The 19,070-nt window shown below is 35.7% G+C and overlaps 1 protein-coding gene across 10 annotated transcripts in view; it reads left to right on the forward strand.

Moving 5' to 3' along the window:
* The window catches only part of Ktn1 (kinectin 1), a 94,932-nt gene that overhangs the window by 39,060 nt on the left and 36,802 nt on the right, over positions 1–19,070 (forward strand). For 9 of the 10 annotated variants that reach the window (XM_042682474.1, XM_042682473.1, XM_042682475.1 and 6 more), the window contains exons 11-23: positions 1,600–1,766; positions 2,333–2,401; positions 4,146–4,183; positions 4,911–5,001; positions 5,331–5,399; positions 6,005–6,042; positions 6,198–6,279; positions 6,892–6,960; positions 15,957–15,991; positions 16,709–16,799; positions 17,422–17,490; positions 18,225–18,262; positions 18,965–19,055. In XM_042682474.1, the coding sequence (XP_042538408.1) occupies positions 1,600–1,766; positions 2,333–2,401; positions 4,146–4,183; positions 4,911–5,001; positions 5,331–5,399; positions 6,005–6,042; positions 6,198–6,279; positions 6,892–6,960; positions 15,957–15,991; positions 16,709–16,799; positions 17,422–17,490; positions 18,225–18,262; positions 18,965–19,055 (947 nt within the window). The remainder of the gene's footprint in view (positions 1–1,599; positions 1,767–2,332; positions 2,402–4,145; positions 4,184–4,910; positions 5,002–5,330; positions 5,400–6,004; positions 6,043–6,197; positions 6,280–6,891; positions 6,961–15,956; positions 15,992–16,708; positions 16,800–17,421; positions 17,491–18,224; positions 18,263–18,964; positions 19,056–19,070) is intronic. The other variant, XM_042682476.1, reaches the window with a different exon arrangement.

Raw genomic sequence — 19,070 nt, forward strand, 5'->3', positions numbered from 1 at the left:
CTACTTAAAAGTTACTTTTATCTATGATTAAACTTCTCTTAACCTTTACACCCAGTCTAACCCACCCAACTCAGCCCATCTCTCATCCTTATGTTGTTCAACATATTAACTTTTAGAAACTCACAATTTTTTTCCTGGCTTATATTCTTTGTTCAGTCTTTAGTTTTCTTGTTCTATTTAGTACTTAGGTTGGCTCCATAGTTGTCTTCTCTTGAGATTACTTTTGTCTTTCTATCTTTTTTTCTGGATCTTTTGTTATACTTGTCTTTCTTGTTTTTCTCCTTCATTTAGTAAAGTACTTTTTTTTTTTTTTTTTGTAGAGGCCCCACATAACTAAAAACATTTTTATTCTCCTTTCAAGATGTAGCTGGTATATTGACTGGATGTTAAGTCTTAAGTTGAAAATAATTTTCTCTACAAAATTTTGAAGGCATTACTTCCATTTTTTAACTTTTATTCTTAGTAGTTTGAAATTATGTTCTCAGTTCTGTGTTCTGCCTTCTATCCTAAATATGACCACTATGTGTTTAAGTTTTAAGTTACATTTAAGTTTAGTTTTGTTCCTTTTGTTTTTCTTCAAAAATAGACATAGAATTGCATACATATATCTTTTTATCCATGGTTGTAGTAGTGGTTTCCCTAACACTCTGCTTTTTAACTTGTTGATGGTATGGGCCAGGGAAGCAGCTCTCCTAATATCTGGTATCTCCTGTCATTAGCCTTTCTTGGTTTTAGAGCTTTATAAATTTTTTTTTGGTAGTTGTTCCTCTACTCTACCAAGTTAGAGATTGTTTTAACATTTACTTTGTCTTTTGTGAAATGAAATAAAAGTAGTTCATATTTCTCATTTTCCTAGTTCTTTTATAGTTCTCTCTGTGAAATGACAGAAAAGTTATCTATCATTTTAAATCAGGACATTTGCCAGCCTTCAGACAATAGATTTCTTCAGGATTTTTCTTTGTAGCAAAATACAAGGCATTTTAAGGTATCCGAGTTCACAGAATTTAGAAGGCACTCATTGGAATAGTTTTATTAAAGTAACATTGAGTGGGGAGGGAAGGGGAATAATAAAATGCTGAAACAAGGACACAGGATGACCCATTGCAACAATGATATTCACAAGACACTATGTTGGAAATGAACTTTATACTGGCTGGGGTGAGGGGGCTGGGGGAAGAAACGGGGGAGGGAAGGGATAATAGGAGAAAAACAAAAGAGAGGGTAACAGTGCTCCACAAGAAATGTACTCATTACCTTATTGATATAACTATAACCCCTCTGTACAGCATCCTTACAAAAAAATTTTAAAAAAGTAACATTGGGGAAATAAAAAATAGGACTAGGATATGCTATAATAGGTTAAAAAAGTTTGTGCACCATTCACTATATGGTGTATGCCCACTTTTGAGTATAGTTGTGGATATACATAAAAGTGATCTCTGGGCTTAAGAAGCTTATGCTAGCAAAATACATGAATTAATACAATATGATATGATAAAAGCAAAAGGAAGTGGGGTAGACATGATAAAGTTTTCTAGAGGAGATGATTCCTAGAAAAGGAGTGAAGAGTCCTTTGTAAGATGTCATATTTTGCTGCAGATTTGCAGAGTAAATTTGTGGCCAAAGAAAATGAAGTGCAGAGTCTGCATAGCAAGCTTACAGATACCTTGGTATCAAAGCAACAGTTGGAGCAAAGACTAATGCAGCTAATGGAATCAGAGCAAAAAAGAGTGAACAAAGAAGAGTCTCTACAAATGCAAGTTCAGGTATCATTTTTTATGAAAGTAAAGATTAAATGTTAGGTATCTAGAAGCGAGAATAAGATATACTTTATTCCCAATTCTGGATTGATGGTAACACTTAATCTTACCCAGTATGTTGTTTTTAAAGATGTGGTTATCCACAATTTCAGACTCTTTGTAAGAACAGCAAAAATGTACCTTATAAATTAACTTAGAGTAAATGCTTAACCATTGTCTTTTTTTCCGCTTGAACTCAGGGCCTAATACTTGCTCTGCTGCTGAGCTACATCTTCAGACCTTTTATTGCCCTGGTTATTTTTGAGATATAGGGTCTTGTGTTCTGCCTGGATACATGTCTAGACAACAGTCTGCCTATTTATGCTTCTGGAGAAAGGGGCCCTAGGAACTTTTTTTGTCCTGGCTGACTTTAAACTGTGAAGTGTAAGCCATCGATACCCAACTTTAATCATTATGTTAAATAAAAAAAATCTAAAGATGCCTTAAATAAGCTGGTAAGTAATTTTTCTTATAGTCATTGGGATATTTATTAATAGCACACTCTTTCCCTTCTCTTTGGCTGTTATTTATAGGATATTTTGGAGCAGAATGAAGCTTTGAAAGCTCAAATTCAGCAATTCCATTCCCAGATAGCAGCTCAGGTAATGCCTTTTTAAAATTGCTTATTGTTAATGATGGCTTCTCAGCCATTTAAACAGTCATTTAACTGGCACTGGACTAGGCTAGTTATTGAGTCAATGAAAGATGATCCTGAGTTCCAAACATTGAGTATTAAAAGCATAATGCTATGGGAAAACTCAGAGAAACTCAACTTTAATTAATTGGAAAGGGAAGAGTATTATAGAGCTCTTATGATGTGAGGAAACTATGTCCACAAGCCTTTTATAAAATAAGAGGAATTGGGGCTGGGAAGGTAGCTCAGTGGTAGAGCGCTTGCCTTGCATGCATGAGGCCCTGGGTTCGATTCCTCAGCACCACATAAGCAGAAAAAACCGGAAGTGGCGCTGTGGCTGAAGTGGTAGAGCGCTAGCCTTGAGCTGAAGAGCTGAGGGACAGCGCCCAGGCCCAGAGTTCAGGCCCCACGACCGGACCCAAAAAAAATAAAAAATAAAATAAAATAAGAAGAATTAATCAAGTGGTATCTAGAACAATGGCTTATGTGTTAAAGGTATTCATAAAATACTGACTAACATGGGAAAAAACAAGCTCATGTACTACAGAGCTAGTAGTGAGTTAACTATAGTTTTCATTATATTTGCAAAAGAATCTGTTTCAAATTAGTGGTAAGCGCTCCAAAGTTAAAAAATGGTATTATTAAGACATTGTTCTTCAGCAACATTATTTATTGATAGAAAGACTTTACAATGCAAATGATCTAACATTAAGAAAAAAAGAATGAGGGCTGGGAAGGTGGCTCAGTGGTAGAGCGCTTGCCTTGCATGCCTAAGGCCCTGGGTTCAATCCCTCAGCACCACATAAGCAAAAAAAAAAAAAAGCCGGAAGTGGTGCTGTGGCTCAAGTGGTAGAGCGCTAGCCCTGAGCTGAAGAGCTGAGGGACAGCGTCCAGGTCCAGAGTTCAGGCCCCACGACCGGACCCAAAAAAAAAAAAAAAGAATGAGAACTTCCAAGTTCTTGATTCCATAATATACATACCATAAACTTTAATTTAACTTCTAAATTGTAAATGTTGCTTATAGCAAAAATACTAGATTAAAAGGTTGACTTTTCTGTGTGAAAGTGGTTTTAACATTAAAAACTTATTATTGGGATTCACACAAGTTCAAACTCAAAAGCTTTGAACATGTAAACATATTTTTCTAATTGCTTTATTTGTAGAGACAGTGGCCTAAAATGAGTTGAAAAGAACATTTAGGAAAAGGAGCAAGTTGTATATACATGTAAATTACCAACTCAAATTGGATCAAGATATTTAGTTATTTGAGAGGGAGCTGTAGAAAATATATCAGAAGTTACTTAGAGAATGCTATAAATAGCTTTCACAAAGGAAAAGGAAAGATGAGTCTGAGTATCACCATACTTAATTAGCTTAATTATGAAGTGGATTATAAGGAAAAGAAGCACAGGAATGCAAAATGACTGTTGTGGCTACTTTTTCCTATATATTTGTTGCTTATCAGCTGTTCTAGGCCTGGCGATTTGTTCTAAAAGTCTTGTGGTATATAATTCCCTAACACTGGTTGTTGGTGATCAAACTTAATTTCAGAGTGATAGTTATTCTGTATTAAACACTCATCATTGGCTAGATACTTCCTTAACAACTTTATATGTATTACTTTTTCTTAGTTTTTAAAGCTCTATTGTGATGATTATGTACAGTGTTTAAGCTTTCTCTCATCCTTTTATGTTAATGTTTTTATTTCTTAGACCTCTGCTTCAGTTCTAGCAGAAGAATTGCATAAAGTGTAAGCCTGCCTTTTCACACTTCTCTTAATAATTGTTTAGTCATCACTAACAGATACTTGTTAGATACAACACTTAAGATTAGCTTTGTACTTTAACCTATTTGATAAATACTCTGAATTAGATTTGTAGAACTTTTGCTTTTTAAAATTTCTCTTCTGTAGTATGTTGGGTCTGTAAACATTATGTCTATGTTTTGATAGCTTTCTCATTAAAAAAAATTGGGGAAATTTTGCTTTATTTGGAGTGTTGGCAATTATGTGGAAAAGGTAATTGTGTTTTGAGAGTAGTAGAAAAATTAGTTTCTGTTTCTGATGGGAGGTATATCTACTCTTTCTAGCTATGTATACTTAAAATTGTTTGTTCATTGTGCTAATATTAATTTTACATAGATTTGAATCATTTTAGTTGAGAAGATTTGAAATTTCTAGACTTGTGAGCTTATGTTAATTCACTTCTTTGTAAAAAAAAAAATTAAAAATTAAAAAAGTCACTTCTTTCACCTTCAGTTTTAAAATGAGGTGTATATACTTAAGGAGTTATGGTAATGCTTATGGTAATTATTAATAACATGAAAAGGGACTATAGAAATAGTCTATATTAGAACTACTTAAGTAAGGATGACTTTAAGGCTTTTAATTCTTTGATCTTTGATTTATGATATGATATTAGTTGGTTCATAAGTTTGTAAAATGTTTATAGAAAGCATCAATATGTTTCCTCTTAAAGGATTGCAGAAAAGGATAAGCAGATAAAACAGACTGAAGATTCTTTAGCAAATGAACATGATCACTTAACAAGTAAAGAGGAGGAGCTTAAGGTACAGTAATTCTTGTAAATAACTACAATATTTTATAGAACTCAGAATTGAATTATTCTGATTTCTAGTCAGTATGAGTTTATATGAAGAATTCTGGAACTCATTTGAAAAGTGTCCATATCTCTTCCAAATTATAAAATCTTTAGTGCTAAGGAAAAATTCAAAGAGCTTTAATCACATGGTATGATTCATATAATTTAGGAAATTGATGTTCCTCTTTCTGACTTAGGAAATTTGTAATTTGAGATGTTTGCTTAATTCTTACATAGAACAAGATGTTTTCTAAATTTTCAAGTCTATTAAAATTTTCTGTTTTTTTCTTACTCTAGAATATACAAAATATGAATTTTTTATTAAAAGCCGAAGTGCAGAAATTACAGGCCCTGACAAATGAACAGGTAGATTTTTACTGCTTTAGAGCATTTACCTCAGACTTTTAATTTGTTATTATTTTGATTGATGCTTGAGCCCTAGTTTTGTTTGTGAAATTAATAATGACAATGGTTACTTCTGTTTTTCTTTCTGTGGGATATGTTTCTGAAAGTAACTTCTGTTTCTGTTTCATGTAATGTTTGGTTCAATGAATTAATGTGAAATACCATGAATCCATTTTAAAAAAGAGTCTAGTGAACTAGCTTCTTTAGCTTTCTGCCAAGTTTTCTAAGAAGGACAAACCTTTTATTAGGATAAAAAGTGACTAAAATATTTGGCAGCAAAATACAGAATGTATGATATTGCTATAACTTGAAAATGCATGGAAATGTAATATATAAAAATAAGTGAGAGCATAGTTTTGAGCACTTACTTTGAGCTAATTTTTTTTGATGTTTCTTTTTTGAATTTTTAAAATTTTATTATCATTAAGTCCTTGTACAAAGAGGAGTTGCTATTTTATAAAGCAGTTTATAAATACAATGCATCTTAATCAGTATTACCCCTTTCAGTATTCTCCCATCCCTCTCAACCCACCTGAAATAAAATTCTTATTTTATTCCAAACACAGGCTGCAACTGCACATGAGTTGGAGAAGATTCAAAAAAGGTAACTAAACTATGATATATACAGGCACTCATATATTGATGTTCTAGTGTAATTTTGGTAGAAAGTACTATCCTATAACTGATAGTTGTATACTTAGCTTCCATGTAAACTTCTGAGTGTCTAAAGTAGTTTTAATTGGTATTTTTTTCTCATAGTATTCACATTAAAGATGATAAAATAAGATTGCTTGAAGAACAGCTACAATGTGAGATTTCAAACAAAATGGAAGAATTTAAGGTGTGTAACTGAACTTGTCTGCTTAGTGTTTCTAAGCAATACTATAAACTTTCATTTGTACTGAATCTAGAAATATTTTGTAACATGTTTCCAAGGTGAATATGGGAGTCTTAGATAAATAGTAAATTTTATCATAGCCTTCTTGCCTGTTCTGTAATAGACTTTCATAATTTAGTTTACTCGAACCATTTTTGTTTGTTTGTTTGTTTGTTTTGGGTCCGGTCGTGGGGCCTGAACTCTGGGCCTGGGCGCTGTCCCTCAGCTCTTCAGCTCAAGGCTAGCACTCCACCACTTGAGCCACAGCACCACTTCCGGCTTTTTTCTTTTTGCTTATGTGGTGCTGAGGAATCGAACCCAGGGCCTCAGGCATGCAAGGCAAGCACTCTACCACTGAGCCAACTTCCCAGCCTCGAACCATTTTTGACAGATTTTTCTTTGGCGACTTTTTTGTCTCCACTATTGAGCATCTGTTGCTGCAACAGGGAACATCCCAGTGTCCCAGTGTCCAGTGGGATTAAAGTTTGGTGTCAATGTGTTATTGGCCTGTCACATTATAAGTATGTAAATCTATTATCTCTCTTTCCTTAATAAAAATGGATTTTTCCCCCTTAGATTCTAAATGACCAAAACAAAACATTAAAATTAGAAGTACAGAAGCTACAGACTCTTGTTTCTGAGCAGGTAAGGCTTTTCATGAATTATAAGGTACAAATATCCATTATACACTAATACCTGGTATGCTCTGTCTCTTTCTATATCTCTGTGTTTCTGTCAGTCTGTCTCTGTCTCTTTCTCTGAGGTCTGAATTCAGGGACTTTTTAAGGAGACTCACCCACTGAGCCTTACCTCCAGGCATTTTTGCACTGTTTATTTTGAAAGGGCTCACTTTACAATTTTTTTTTTTTTTTTTTTAATTTCTTATTTTTTTTATTTTTTGGTCCAGTTGTGGAGCCTGAACTCTGGGCCTGTGCACTGTCCCTCAGCTCTTCTGCTCAAGGCTAGTGCCCTACCACTTGAGCCACAGCGCCACTTCCGGCTTTTTTTCTTTTTGCTTATGTGGTGCTGAGGAATCGAACCCAGGGCCTCATGCATGCAAGGCAAACGCTCTACCACTGAGCCACCTTCCCAGCCCCATCACTTTACAATTTTTGCCTGGGCCTGCAACTAGACCATGACCTTCTTGTTTTATACTTGCAGTGAAGCTAGGGTAACAGGTGCATGCCACCATGCCCAGCTTATTCCATTGCGAAATGGATGCTTGTGATGAACTGTTTTTTTTCTTGATTAATCAGAATTCTTCAGTCTCAGTCTCCCATGTAGCTGGGATGATAGTAATATACCACCATACCCTGGAATTGGTTGAAAAGTTGCCTCTTGAATCTTGACCTTGGAGCTCTATTCTCCTTCAGCCTCCCAGGTAGCTAGAATTAAAGATGTGTGTCACTATGACTGGCTGGTGCCTCTAAATTGACAACCAATTAAATAATTGAGAAGTACTCCTTCAGCTTAAATGTTTTTTTTTCCCCCTCCCTTCTTTTTTTCCCCTTTCCCTTTTCTCTTTTCCCTTTCCTTATTCTCCTGTTCCTTTTCCCCCTGTCCCTTTCTCCTTTCCCCTTCTTCCTCCTTGGCAATCTTGGGCCTTGAACTCAGGGCTTGGGTGCTGTCTCTGAGTTTTTTTGCTTAAGGCTAGTGTTCTACCAGCTCGCCACAGCTCCACTTCCAGCTTTTCTTTGATGGTTAATTTGAGATAAGAGTCTTATGAATTTTCTTGCCTGGGCTTGGTTCAAACTACAAACTCAGCCTTTTGAGTAGCTATGACTATAGGCATGAGCCATCAGCACCCAGCTTAAATGTCTTTTAATTGCATTTTTATTCATCTTGTGCTTATCACGCTTCTAAATTAAAAATGTCAGAAGTATTAAAAAATATAACAACAATTTATAGGTATGGAAGTCTTATATTTTTGGAGCCTCAATTTTTTTCATTCAGGCATCCAGCATTTATTTGTCAGTTGTGGGGCTTGAACTCAGTGCCTAAATGCTATTCCTGGGCTTTTCTACTCAAGGATAGGGCTCTACCACTTTGAGCCACAGTGCCATTTCCAGTTTTCTGGTGGTTAATTGAAGATGAGAATCTCATGCCCATGCTGGCTTTGAACCACTATCCTCAGATCTTAGCCTCTGAGTAGCTAGGATTACAGACATGAGCTGTTGGTGCCAGCATGGTTTCTTAAAAAGAAATTGGAAAAAAAAAAAAAAAGAAATTGGGTTTGAAACTTAGTACCAATGCTTAAAAGCAGAATAATGTTGATCAAATTGTTTGGCATTCCAGGTCTGATATCAAGCTTTTATCCTAAGTTTCTTAGATTTAAAGAAGGGAAGATTGCTTAGTTTAGTGCTTTGCATGCAGAATGCTTCTAGTCCTCCACCTTTTATAATTTTTTCCTATCATTCCTATCCACTTATATACTCGTCTATGTTTATAGCAAGAAGTTTAAACTGTAGCACTTTTTTTTGGTGGTGCTTAGGTTTAAACTTAAGTTCTTAAAGCTTGTTGAGCAGATGCTCCACCATTTGAACCATGCTCCGAGGACATTTTGCTTTTGTTATTTTTGAGTGTCTTTTTCTGCCCAGAGCTAGCTTCTGCCAGGATTATTCTGTTTCTGTTTCCCTAATTATTGGGATGACTGGGGAACACCATTATGCTTAGCTTTTTATTTGTTGAGTTTTTTTGCCTAGGCCACACTGGCCTAGGACTATGATCCTCTTGATATCAGTCTCCTAAGTAACTAGTATGATTGAAGTAAGCTTTGAATAAGCACGGCTCCATAAACTAGCACCCAGTGCTGTCTGTTGTTTGGCTTTTCCTAAGTGTTGACTGCCATACTTTTCACCTACACAAGTCATTAAGTTTGAGCTGGGCATCAGTGGCTCACACCTGTAATCCTAACTGCTCAGGGGACTGAGATCTGAGGAATGCAGTTCGAAGCCAGCCTTGGTAGGAAAGTCCATGAGACTTTAAAAAAAAAAAAAATATATATATATATATATATATATATCATAAAGGTGATATACAGGCGGGTTACAGTTACAGAAGTAAGGTAATGAGTATATTTCTTTAAGTTCATTTCCAACATAGTGTCTCATGATTATCACTGCATTGGTTCATCCTTTGTCCCACTGTTTTTGTGATTTCCCCTTCCCTTGCTCAAATCAGGTAAACTTACATACAAGACAAAGGGTACAGAAATAAAAAACAGTGACAACAGGGAATAAACCAAAGGAAACAAACAAAAAAAGAACTGCAAACAGTGTAATTAAAAAAACGACAACAACAAACCTCTTACTTCCATTTCTTGGGGTTCATTTCGAAAAGTATTGTTTTATATAGTCATATATCTACATGCTATTGAGCCATTGTGATTCTCTGCTAAGAATATCCTAGACATATTCTAGTTATTACAAATGAGGGAAACCATGCAGCTTATGTTTCTTTGGGTCTCGCTTACTTGCTTAATTTTTTCCAAGTTTTTCCATTTCCTTATGAATGGGGTAATGCTATTCTTTCTGATGGAAGCATAGAATTCCTCTGTGTGTGTGTGTGTGTATGTGTGTTTATGTGTGTATATGTGTGACTGTGATCGTGATCCATTCATTTTGATCCATTCATCTACTGAGGGGCACCTGGGTTGATTTCATTTCTTAGCTATGGTAAATAATGCTGCATTGAACATTGTTGTGCTGGTAGCTTTGCTGTGGCCTTGTTTGCAGCCATTTTGGTAAATACCCAGAAGTGGGATTGCTGGGTCATAGGGGAATTCTATGTTTAGCCATATTGTTTTCTAGAGTGGTTGAATAGGAAGTAGTGCTGTGGCCCAAGTGGTAGAGTGCTCACCTTGAGCTCAAGAGCTCGGGGATAGTTCCTACACTTAGAGTTAAAGCCCCACAGCTGAAGAAAAAAAAAAAGGAAACAGTGGTTGAACAAGTTTACATTCTTACCAACATTGTAGTAGCGTTCCCTTTTGGCCATATCCCACCAGCATCTGTTATTATTTGTTTTCTTGATAATGACCATATGGCCAACATTTGTATTATTAGTTTCCTTGATAATCACCATTCTAACTGGGATGAGGTGGAATCTCCATGTTGCTTCTATTTGCATTTCTTTTATGGGCAGAGACTATGAGACTCTTATCTTCAATAAACTGCTCAGAAAAAGCCAGAAGTAGTGCTATAGCTCAAGTGGTAGAATGTTACTCTTGAGAAAAAAGCTTAGGGGTAGTGCCCAGAACTGGGAAAAACAAAACAACAAAACCCAAACAAATTCCAAATCATTAAGTTTTTTCTAGAGGGGCTGGGAAGGTGATTCAATGGTAGAGTGCTTGCCTTGCGTGCATGAGGCCCTGGGTTCGATTCCTCAGCACTTCATAAGCAGAAAGAGTTGGGAGTGGCACTGTGGCTCAATGGTAGAGTGCTAGCTTTGAGCAAAAGAATCTCAGGGACAGCACCTAGGTCCTGAGTTCAAGCCCCAGGACTGGCCAAAAATATATATATATATTATTTTTTTTTGCTGGTTGTGGGGCTTGAACTCTGGGCCTGGGCACTGTCCCTGAGATTCTTTTGCTCAAAGCTAGCACTCTACCACTTGAGCCACAGTGCCATTTCCACCTTTTTTTTGTGTATGTACTACTGAGGAATTGAACCCAGGGCTTCATGCATACAGTTCAAGCACTCTACCACTAAGCCATCTTCCCAGCCCACAAAATCAATTTATTACGCATTGCTAGCGTTAATGAAGCCTCTATGTAAAGAACTGAATAATTATCAAAACCTTTTATTTTTCTGCCACTAAGCCACATTCCCAGCCCTCTAGATACCCTTGCTATAAGATGACACATTAGAAAGGGTGCATGTTTCCATAAATAATAAATTTTTGAAATGTGTTTTATGCAAGTATAGAACTGATATAAGTAGGTTTGCTACTAGAAGTAGTTTTTTCTAACATCTGTTTACTTGTTAAGAAATAATTTACTTATTCCCCTTCTCATTGTGCAAGCAAAAAGTAACAGGAGAAAATGTTGAAGGGACACTTAGTTTAAGTGACATGTAAGTTTTATTCTTAAATCTTAATTCTTTGTTAAGAGTAAAGCTTATGAAAGATATAACATTTTATCAATTATAAGAATCTCTGACCAGGTGCGATTGTCTTTGTCTTAACACAGATATTTGGGCTGAAGAGATTAGGTTCATGGTTTGAGGCCATTTCAGGCACAAAGTTAGTGAGCAAGCTCCCCTTTACCAAATAGGTTAGCCTGATGGCACATATCCATGGCCTGAGCCAACAGGGTAGAAGGATCTTATTCTTAGACTGGTCAGGGCACAAAGATGGTACCCTACTTGATAAATACTAAAGTCAAAAACAAATGGGGGAATAGCTCCAGAGCACTTCAGTCTAATAAGCACAATAAAGACCCTGTGTTTAATTCTAGTACCACCAGGGATAAAAATAAGAACCCTCATCCCAATTACCATCTTTGAAAACTGAAAGTAAATGATGGCCATATGCATATGCATTTTAAATTTTTATTGTTGAAATCATGTAACAGGGATAGCTTTGATTGATAAAATACAATATACATATTGGTGTGTGTTAATTCTTACCCAGGAAAGCAGAATGTAGTTTCTCTGTGTTTTTCTTTCTAAAACCAGCATCAGTAGAGGCAAAACAAATATTTAGAAACTTCTAAATCTTTCTTAGAATTTCAACTTTAATAGTGTCCATTTAAACATAAATCCTGACTCTTTACAAAACTTTTAGCACTTTTAGCTGGCAATATTCCATCATTAGACAAGATTTGAAACCATCAGGTTTAAGTCTTTCTTTTACTGAAAAATTGTATGATACCTCGAGAGTTGCCATTATAATATCTTAAATAACATTGTGGGTATCATGTTTTCAATATTAACTTTTTTTTCTTAGCTAGCACCTGTGGTTCATGCCTACAATCCTAGTTATTCAGCAGGCTGGGTATTGTGTTCAAGGCTAACCTGGGCAGGAATGTCTGTGAGCCTCATACCCAATTAACCACCAAAATCTTCAAGTAGAACTGTGGTTAAAGATGTAGAGCACTAGCCTTCAGCAAATAAAACAAAAACGACCCCCCCCCCCCCCCCAAACAAGTAACAAAATGCTCAAGAAACAGCATCCAGGCTCTTAAGTTCAAGCTTCAGGTCCAGCATATACACAGGGGCATATACATATATAATTCCATGTTACTAAGAACTTACAGTTCTTATGTGTTACTGAGTTAACTTTCTTGTAAATGTTATCTAGTATAGCAGTTCTACACACTCTTAAATACTCTGTTAAAAGGACAACTTTTTAGTATCTCATAAGAGGTTTGTCGTTATTTGTTTGGTTTGAAGCTGGTATTGGGGCTTAAACCCAGGGCCTCATGTTCTAGGTTGGCTTTTTGGCTCAAGGCTGGAATCTCTACTTTCTGAGATAGTTTTTTTTTTTTTTTTTTAATGTTCCCAGGAAAAAATTTCATAGCCACATTTTTTTTATTTATGTAAAGGAATTATTTGATAATTGTGAAAACTCATATTGAGTAATGCTGGTCGGCCAGCATTTTTCAGTGAAGGGGTGGCATGATTTATTCTAGTGAATTTTAAAATTCAATGGTCAAGATTATTAAGTAAAAGCTAGGCAGTTTCCTCTCTTTGCCTTACTGCTTGGTTAAATTGAATTATGGAAGAATTCTTTATATTATATAAAATGAAGGCTTGAAATCATCTAGGAAGGAAATATTTGGGTTTGGACTAATAAAGTAAAAATGTTGGATAGATCTGCTGAGTCAGTTTTGTGCAATTCCGTTATTTGATGAGTTGAAGACAAAACTTTAATTAGACTGTAAGTTTATCAAAGGTAATCTAGTTCATCAAATGTGTATTTGCTAGTTGAATACATGTTAGATATTTGTCTATATGCTAAGGCTGTGGAGATGAATGAGTTGAGTGGAGATACATGTGTAAAGCAGAGAAGTTGTAAGTCAAATTCCTAAATTATACATCCAGATTTAGGGGATAAGATAATATATTCTAGTTGAAGGAGAAGGGGAGATGCAACACGGGACAACTAGCCTGATTGTGAACAATGGCCATGAATTTTCCAAAAAGCTAAGGGCAATCCTGACTGAGGGAAAACAGTATTAAAAGTCATGACCGTTTTTGGCAAAACTGATATATTTAGTACATGCTGAGATAGTGCAGGAAGTGCAAAGTACTATGTCTGGTTGAGTAGAGGACTACGCCAGTAATTCTGAAGCACTTTGTAAGGATCATGAACCTAATCTAACCTATCCTAAGCTAGGATTACAGGTGTGAGTCATCAAGTCTAGATATTCATTACATTTCTCATTTATGCCTGGACTGGCCTGAAACCTCTATTCTTCCAATCCTAACCTCCACTACCTGAGTAGCTAGTATTTTAGCAGGCCTGAACTACCAGCAATAAACTTCAATGGTCTTCTAATATGTACATATTTTGTAACCCATTAAGACCAAAATATAAAATTATTTTTTAAAATGTTTGTAAACTGTGTGTAGCAACACAAACCCATCTGCTTATAAAGCATTAAAACATGATGCATAAGCTGACCTTTCCCCTTTGGCCCTTTTCCTAACATTCTCTCGTACACACAAGTCCCCATTGCTATGCTAAATATGAGCTTCTTCTCTAGTAGAACTCTGAACAGCTAAGCAGATTGACCAAATGGGTTTAGGATCTTTCTCCTCAAATATTCTCTTTTATACACTACTTCTCCCATACTCTCCTAATCTTACTGTTTTCTTAATTCTTACCCATCTCAGTACCACCATTTTTCACAAACAGAACTACTTCTTTTATATTGCTAAATTCACATCATATGATTCTGCTTAAAAAAAACAAACATATTTCTAATGTTAACCACCCCTTATCATTAAGTGCCTGAAGCTCGTTGGTTTGCTTTCAACATCTAAAAATATCACAATGCTTGCAGTTCAAAAAGACTGCTTAGGGGCTGGAAAGGTGGCTTAGTAGTAGAGCGCTTGCCTTGCATGCATGAGGCCCTGGGTTCGATTCCTCAGCACCACATAAGCAAAAAGAAAAAAGCCGGAAGTGGTGCTGTGGCTCAAGTGGTAGAGAGCTAGCCTTGAGCTGAAGAGCTGAGGGACAGCGCCCAGGCCAGAGTTCAGGTCCCATGACCGGACCCCCCCCCCCCCAAAAAAAAAAAAAAAGACTGCTTAGTGAGGGGCACAGGAAGAACATCTTACTCCCTATGTGGTCATCAAAAAGGAGAAAGAAGATAGATGTCCACAGTTCATTAAATAAAATTTATGCTGTAAAAACTATGTAGTATGTTTACAAATCATTCATGAAGATGAATGCCATCTCACAAAACAATTATTAAGCCTAAATTATCTGAACCTTCGTTAGTAATCTGGCACATTTAACAAGTCTACCTGATTCTCTCTCTTATAAATTCAAACACCTCATTGTGTTACAGAGTGATTCTTCTAAAACATTAACACTATACTCATTCTTTCATTTGTCTTCAGTATTAGATTAAATAGGCAGGTAGATCATAGTTCAGTCATATCAGGAAGACTTTATTCTAAGAATACATAGGCAAAAGGGCTTGGGGGAAGGAGTGACTGGGGGTAGAGCATCTGCCTAACAAGTGCAGTGCCCTAAATTCAACTCCCTAGTTCCACCAAAAAAGAAAAAAGAAAATGTATTGAGCTGTAAACAGAATTTGTGTATTTGTGTATTGTACATTTGCCTATATAAATTATATATTATGTAGTATTGGAAAAAATAAATTTTAAAAAGAAAGCTGGGTGCTGGTGGCTCATGTTTGTAATCCTAGCTACTCAGGAGGCTGAGATTTGAGAATTGCCGTTCAAAGTCAGCCCAGGCAGGAAACTCCATGAGACAATTTTTTTTTGGGGGGGTGGGGGGGGGTTGGTCTTGGGCCTTGAACTCTGGGCTTGAGTGCTGTCCCTGTGCTCTTCAGCTCAAGGCGAGCAATCTACCGCTTGAGCCACAGCATCATTTCTGGTTTTCTAGTGGTTTTTATTGGACTTTCCTGCCCAGGCTGGCTTTGAACCTCGATCCTCAGATCTCAGCCTGCTGAGTAGCTAGGATTACAGGCATGAGCCACCGACTCTTATCTTCAGTTAACCACCAGGAAACCAGAAGTAGTACTGTGGCTTGAGTGGTAGAGCACTAGCCTTGAGCTGAAGAGCTGATGGACATCACCCAGGCCCAGAATTAAAGCCCCACAACTGACGAAAAAAAAAAAAATTCTCTTCTGACTTTAAAGATATGAGACATATAGGGGATTGAAGAAAAATATCTTTTCAAAATTATCTTTGATAGTGATAAAATTATTCATGTTACTAATTCATTGTGTCCTATGTACTTCATTTTTTTGTGTTCTCTATGTAGATATCTCTTATGTCTTTGAATTAATTTTGTAGTGACTATTAGTCTTCAAAGAAGAGCACTTGCTTGAATTCTGGAAATATTTATAATCCTAAACAATTTGCAGACTTTTTATTTCTAAAATAGTTTTAACTCAAGTAGACTCAGTAGCATTAAACTACTTTTGATGATTTTTTTAAAATTTTTAGCCTAATCAAGATGTTGTGGAACAAATGGAGAAATGGTAAGTTTTAGCTTTTTCTTTTTATATTTTGATAACTCATATCTGCCAGTTTGAAGTAATAACATTATTGAAACTACATTAAGCTAGGTTCTTAAGTTCTTTCTACTATGTGGATAAAATAGAGTGTGGTATACTGTTGGATAGAGTAGGTTATTTATAATTAATGGATGTCCTGTGTAGAAGTTGATTGTCTTGTCTAGGCTAGCATATAGTATATAGTACCTCAGCACATTTTAGTAAGGAAGAAGTATCTTCCTCATTTTTTTAAAATTCACCCTTCCTTCCTTCCTTCCTTCCTTCCTTCCTCCCTCCCTCCCTCCCTCCCTCCCTCCCTCCCTCCCTCCCTCCCTCCCTCCGTCAGTTGTGAGGCCTAAACTCTGGGCCCCGGTGCTGTCCCTCAGCTCTTCAGCTCAAGATTAGCATTCTACCACTTGAGCCACAGTGCCACTTCTGGCTTTTTCTGCTTATGTGGTGTTGAGGACTCAAACCCAGGGCCTCATGCATGCAAGGCAAGCACTCTATCGCTGAGCCACGTTCCAGCCCAGGTTAAGAAGTATCTTGAGATCCTGACTGAAGAAAGATTTCTAGAATTAAAAATTGTATAAGAAATGATAAGAGGGTGTTGACCTGTGTAAAATATTTAGGAATATTAATTACTTTGATGTTCTAACTTTGATGTTCTTGTTATTTACAAATGTTCTAAATTTGTAATTTCAGCATTCAAGAGAAAGATGAGAAGTTAAAGACTGTAGAAGAATTACTTGAAGCTGGACTTATTCAGGTGGCCACTAAAGAGGAGGAACTGAATGTAAAACATTTTGTAGATTTGTTTTTCTTGTGCTTATTTAATGAATATCAAGGGGTTTGGTTCTAATTGTATGAGATTTCCCTATATCTCTTACCTTACTAGTTATATAGGTTTATAAAATGTCCTTTTTCATTAAGTTTAAGATTTCTTTAGAAATACACACACACATACATAGTTGATTTAGCTTTCACTGCCTTAATGAGGTAGATAACTGTTGTTGGGTTTGATAATAAATGTTTCCTCACTGGCAAATTATAAACAGATGATTACTAGCAGACTTCCTAATTCCATGGAGGTTAGAGGTTAGAGACGTTAGAGAAAGAAAAGTTCAGTTCTGTTTTATTATTCTCTTTAGATTTAACTAACTGGGTAGAAATAAGGTTCTTAGGAAAATAAGTTGGTGTACTATGTATTTTTTGGAAATATAAGTAGAAATACATAGGTGGTAATTGCATCAGAATACTAGTTGGCTAGCTGTAGAAGTTAAAAAACTGTAGACATGAAATTTGGGGCCTTCCAAAGAGTAAAAAATCAGCTAAAGATAAGGAAAAGCTAATGTGTTTTGAAACTTGCTAATTTTTTAGGAAATAAAATTATGTTGTGCTTACATGTCTTTGAAAAGGCTCTAAGAACAGAAAATTCAACCCTGATGGAAGAAGTTCAAGCTTTAAAGGCTAAGCAAAATGATCAGGTAATGTAGATTGTAGATTCTACAACTGTTCTCTTTCAAACATTCAGCAAAATTGCTATATAAAAACACAAGTCTGTTGTTTGTCTCTTTCTCCTCCAAGGGGAAATTTAATTAGTGACATGATTGGTAATCATGCTGAAGTTTATTGATAACTGTATGCCAGGCATTGTGTAGATTACGCTTAATAGGATTTTTTTTTTTTGGGGTCCGGTTGTGGGGCCTAAACTCTGGGTTTGGGCGCTGTCCCTTAGCTCTTCAGCTCAAGGCTAGCTCTCTACCACTTGAGCCACAGCACCACTTCCGGCTTTTTTCTTTTTGCTTATGTGGTGCTGAGGAATCGAACCCAGGGCCTCAGGCATGCAAGGCAAGTGCTCTACCACTGAGTCAGCTTCCCAGCCCAATAGGATTTTTTTTTATTATATTGATAGAAGTTTTTGCATATACAAATGGTAATTAAGGCTTTAAATATAAAGCAGTTTCCTAGTTATATTTTCTCATTAGGTGAAATTTCTTAATAATTTAAATATTTAGTGCTTCTTATGGCCTATATTTTAAAATAAAAGTTAAGTGTATACTTTTAAAATGCTAGTTGTTTTTATCATCATGACATTTAAAAAACTATAAAGAATTCTTGGGTTTTCTCATTTGGATTCTGGTGTAGAGGCAAATTTACAAGTTGTATGCTTTTTCTGGCCTAGTTTGGACAAAATTGCTAAGATTCCTTTGTATTTCAGGTTTCTTTTGCATCTGTAGTTGAAGAACTTAAGAAAGTGTAAGTGATACCATTATAATAAACTAGTCTTTTTCTTTTGGAGTCTTTTTTTCAAAAATAATCATAAATCTATTTTTTACGTTTAGTTGGGATACCTAATGTATGCTAGTTTTAACTTTCACTGTAGAATTTTTCATTAATGGTTAAGGAAATTAGCCATGTTGTCTCAAATCTAATGTAACTTTAACAAAAACATCAGTTTCCATAATTGATTGCATTTATTTTCATGTGATATCAGATTGTTACTTGTTTTGTATGTTGCAGGAGTAGCTATTAAAGAACAGATGATTTTTTATATAGAGATAAATCTTTGCATGTATGTTGTTGTTGAAATTTGATGTCATAGTTATATGTGTGCCATAGCTTTCGAAGGCCTAGAATCTTATTAATGAAACATGATTTTCTCTTATGTTCTTCATGGGACAAATCTTAAATTTATGTAAAGCACACCACCAGCCTTATGTATGCCTCCTAGATTTTAATCATCTAGTAGTTGCTGTAGAATTCTCATTTAGGAGGAGCTTTTAAGTGCTTGTTTCCCTTCTTTTGCCTGCAAACATAAGTTGATATTTTATTTAAAACTAGGAGTTGATTTAGAAAACTTTCATGATTTTTTTTGTTACTATCAAAAAACTCCAAAAAACTTATTTGGTAAATCTTAATGATTTCCATCCAAATTAATGTATCATTTGTTCAATTAAGGATCCATGAGAAGGATGGAAAGATCAAGACTGTAGAAGAGCTTCTGGAAGTTGAACTTCTCAAAGTTGCTAATAAAGAGAAAACTATTCAGGTATGTATACATACA

Source organism: Dipodomys spectabilis, unplaced genomic scaffold (assembly GCF_019054845.1).
Source record: "Dipodomys spectabilis isolate Male_0828 unplaced genomic scaffold, ASM1905484v1 ptg000073l, whole genome shotgun sequence".
Taxonomy (NCBI): Eukaryota; Metazoa; Chordata; class Mammalia; order Rodentia; family Heteromyidae; genus Dipodomys; species Dipodomys spectabilis.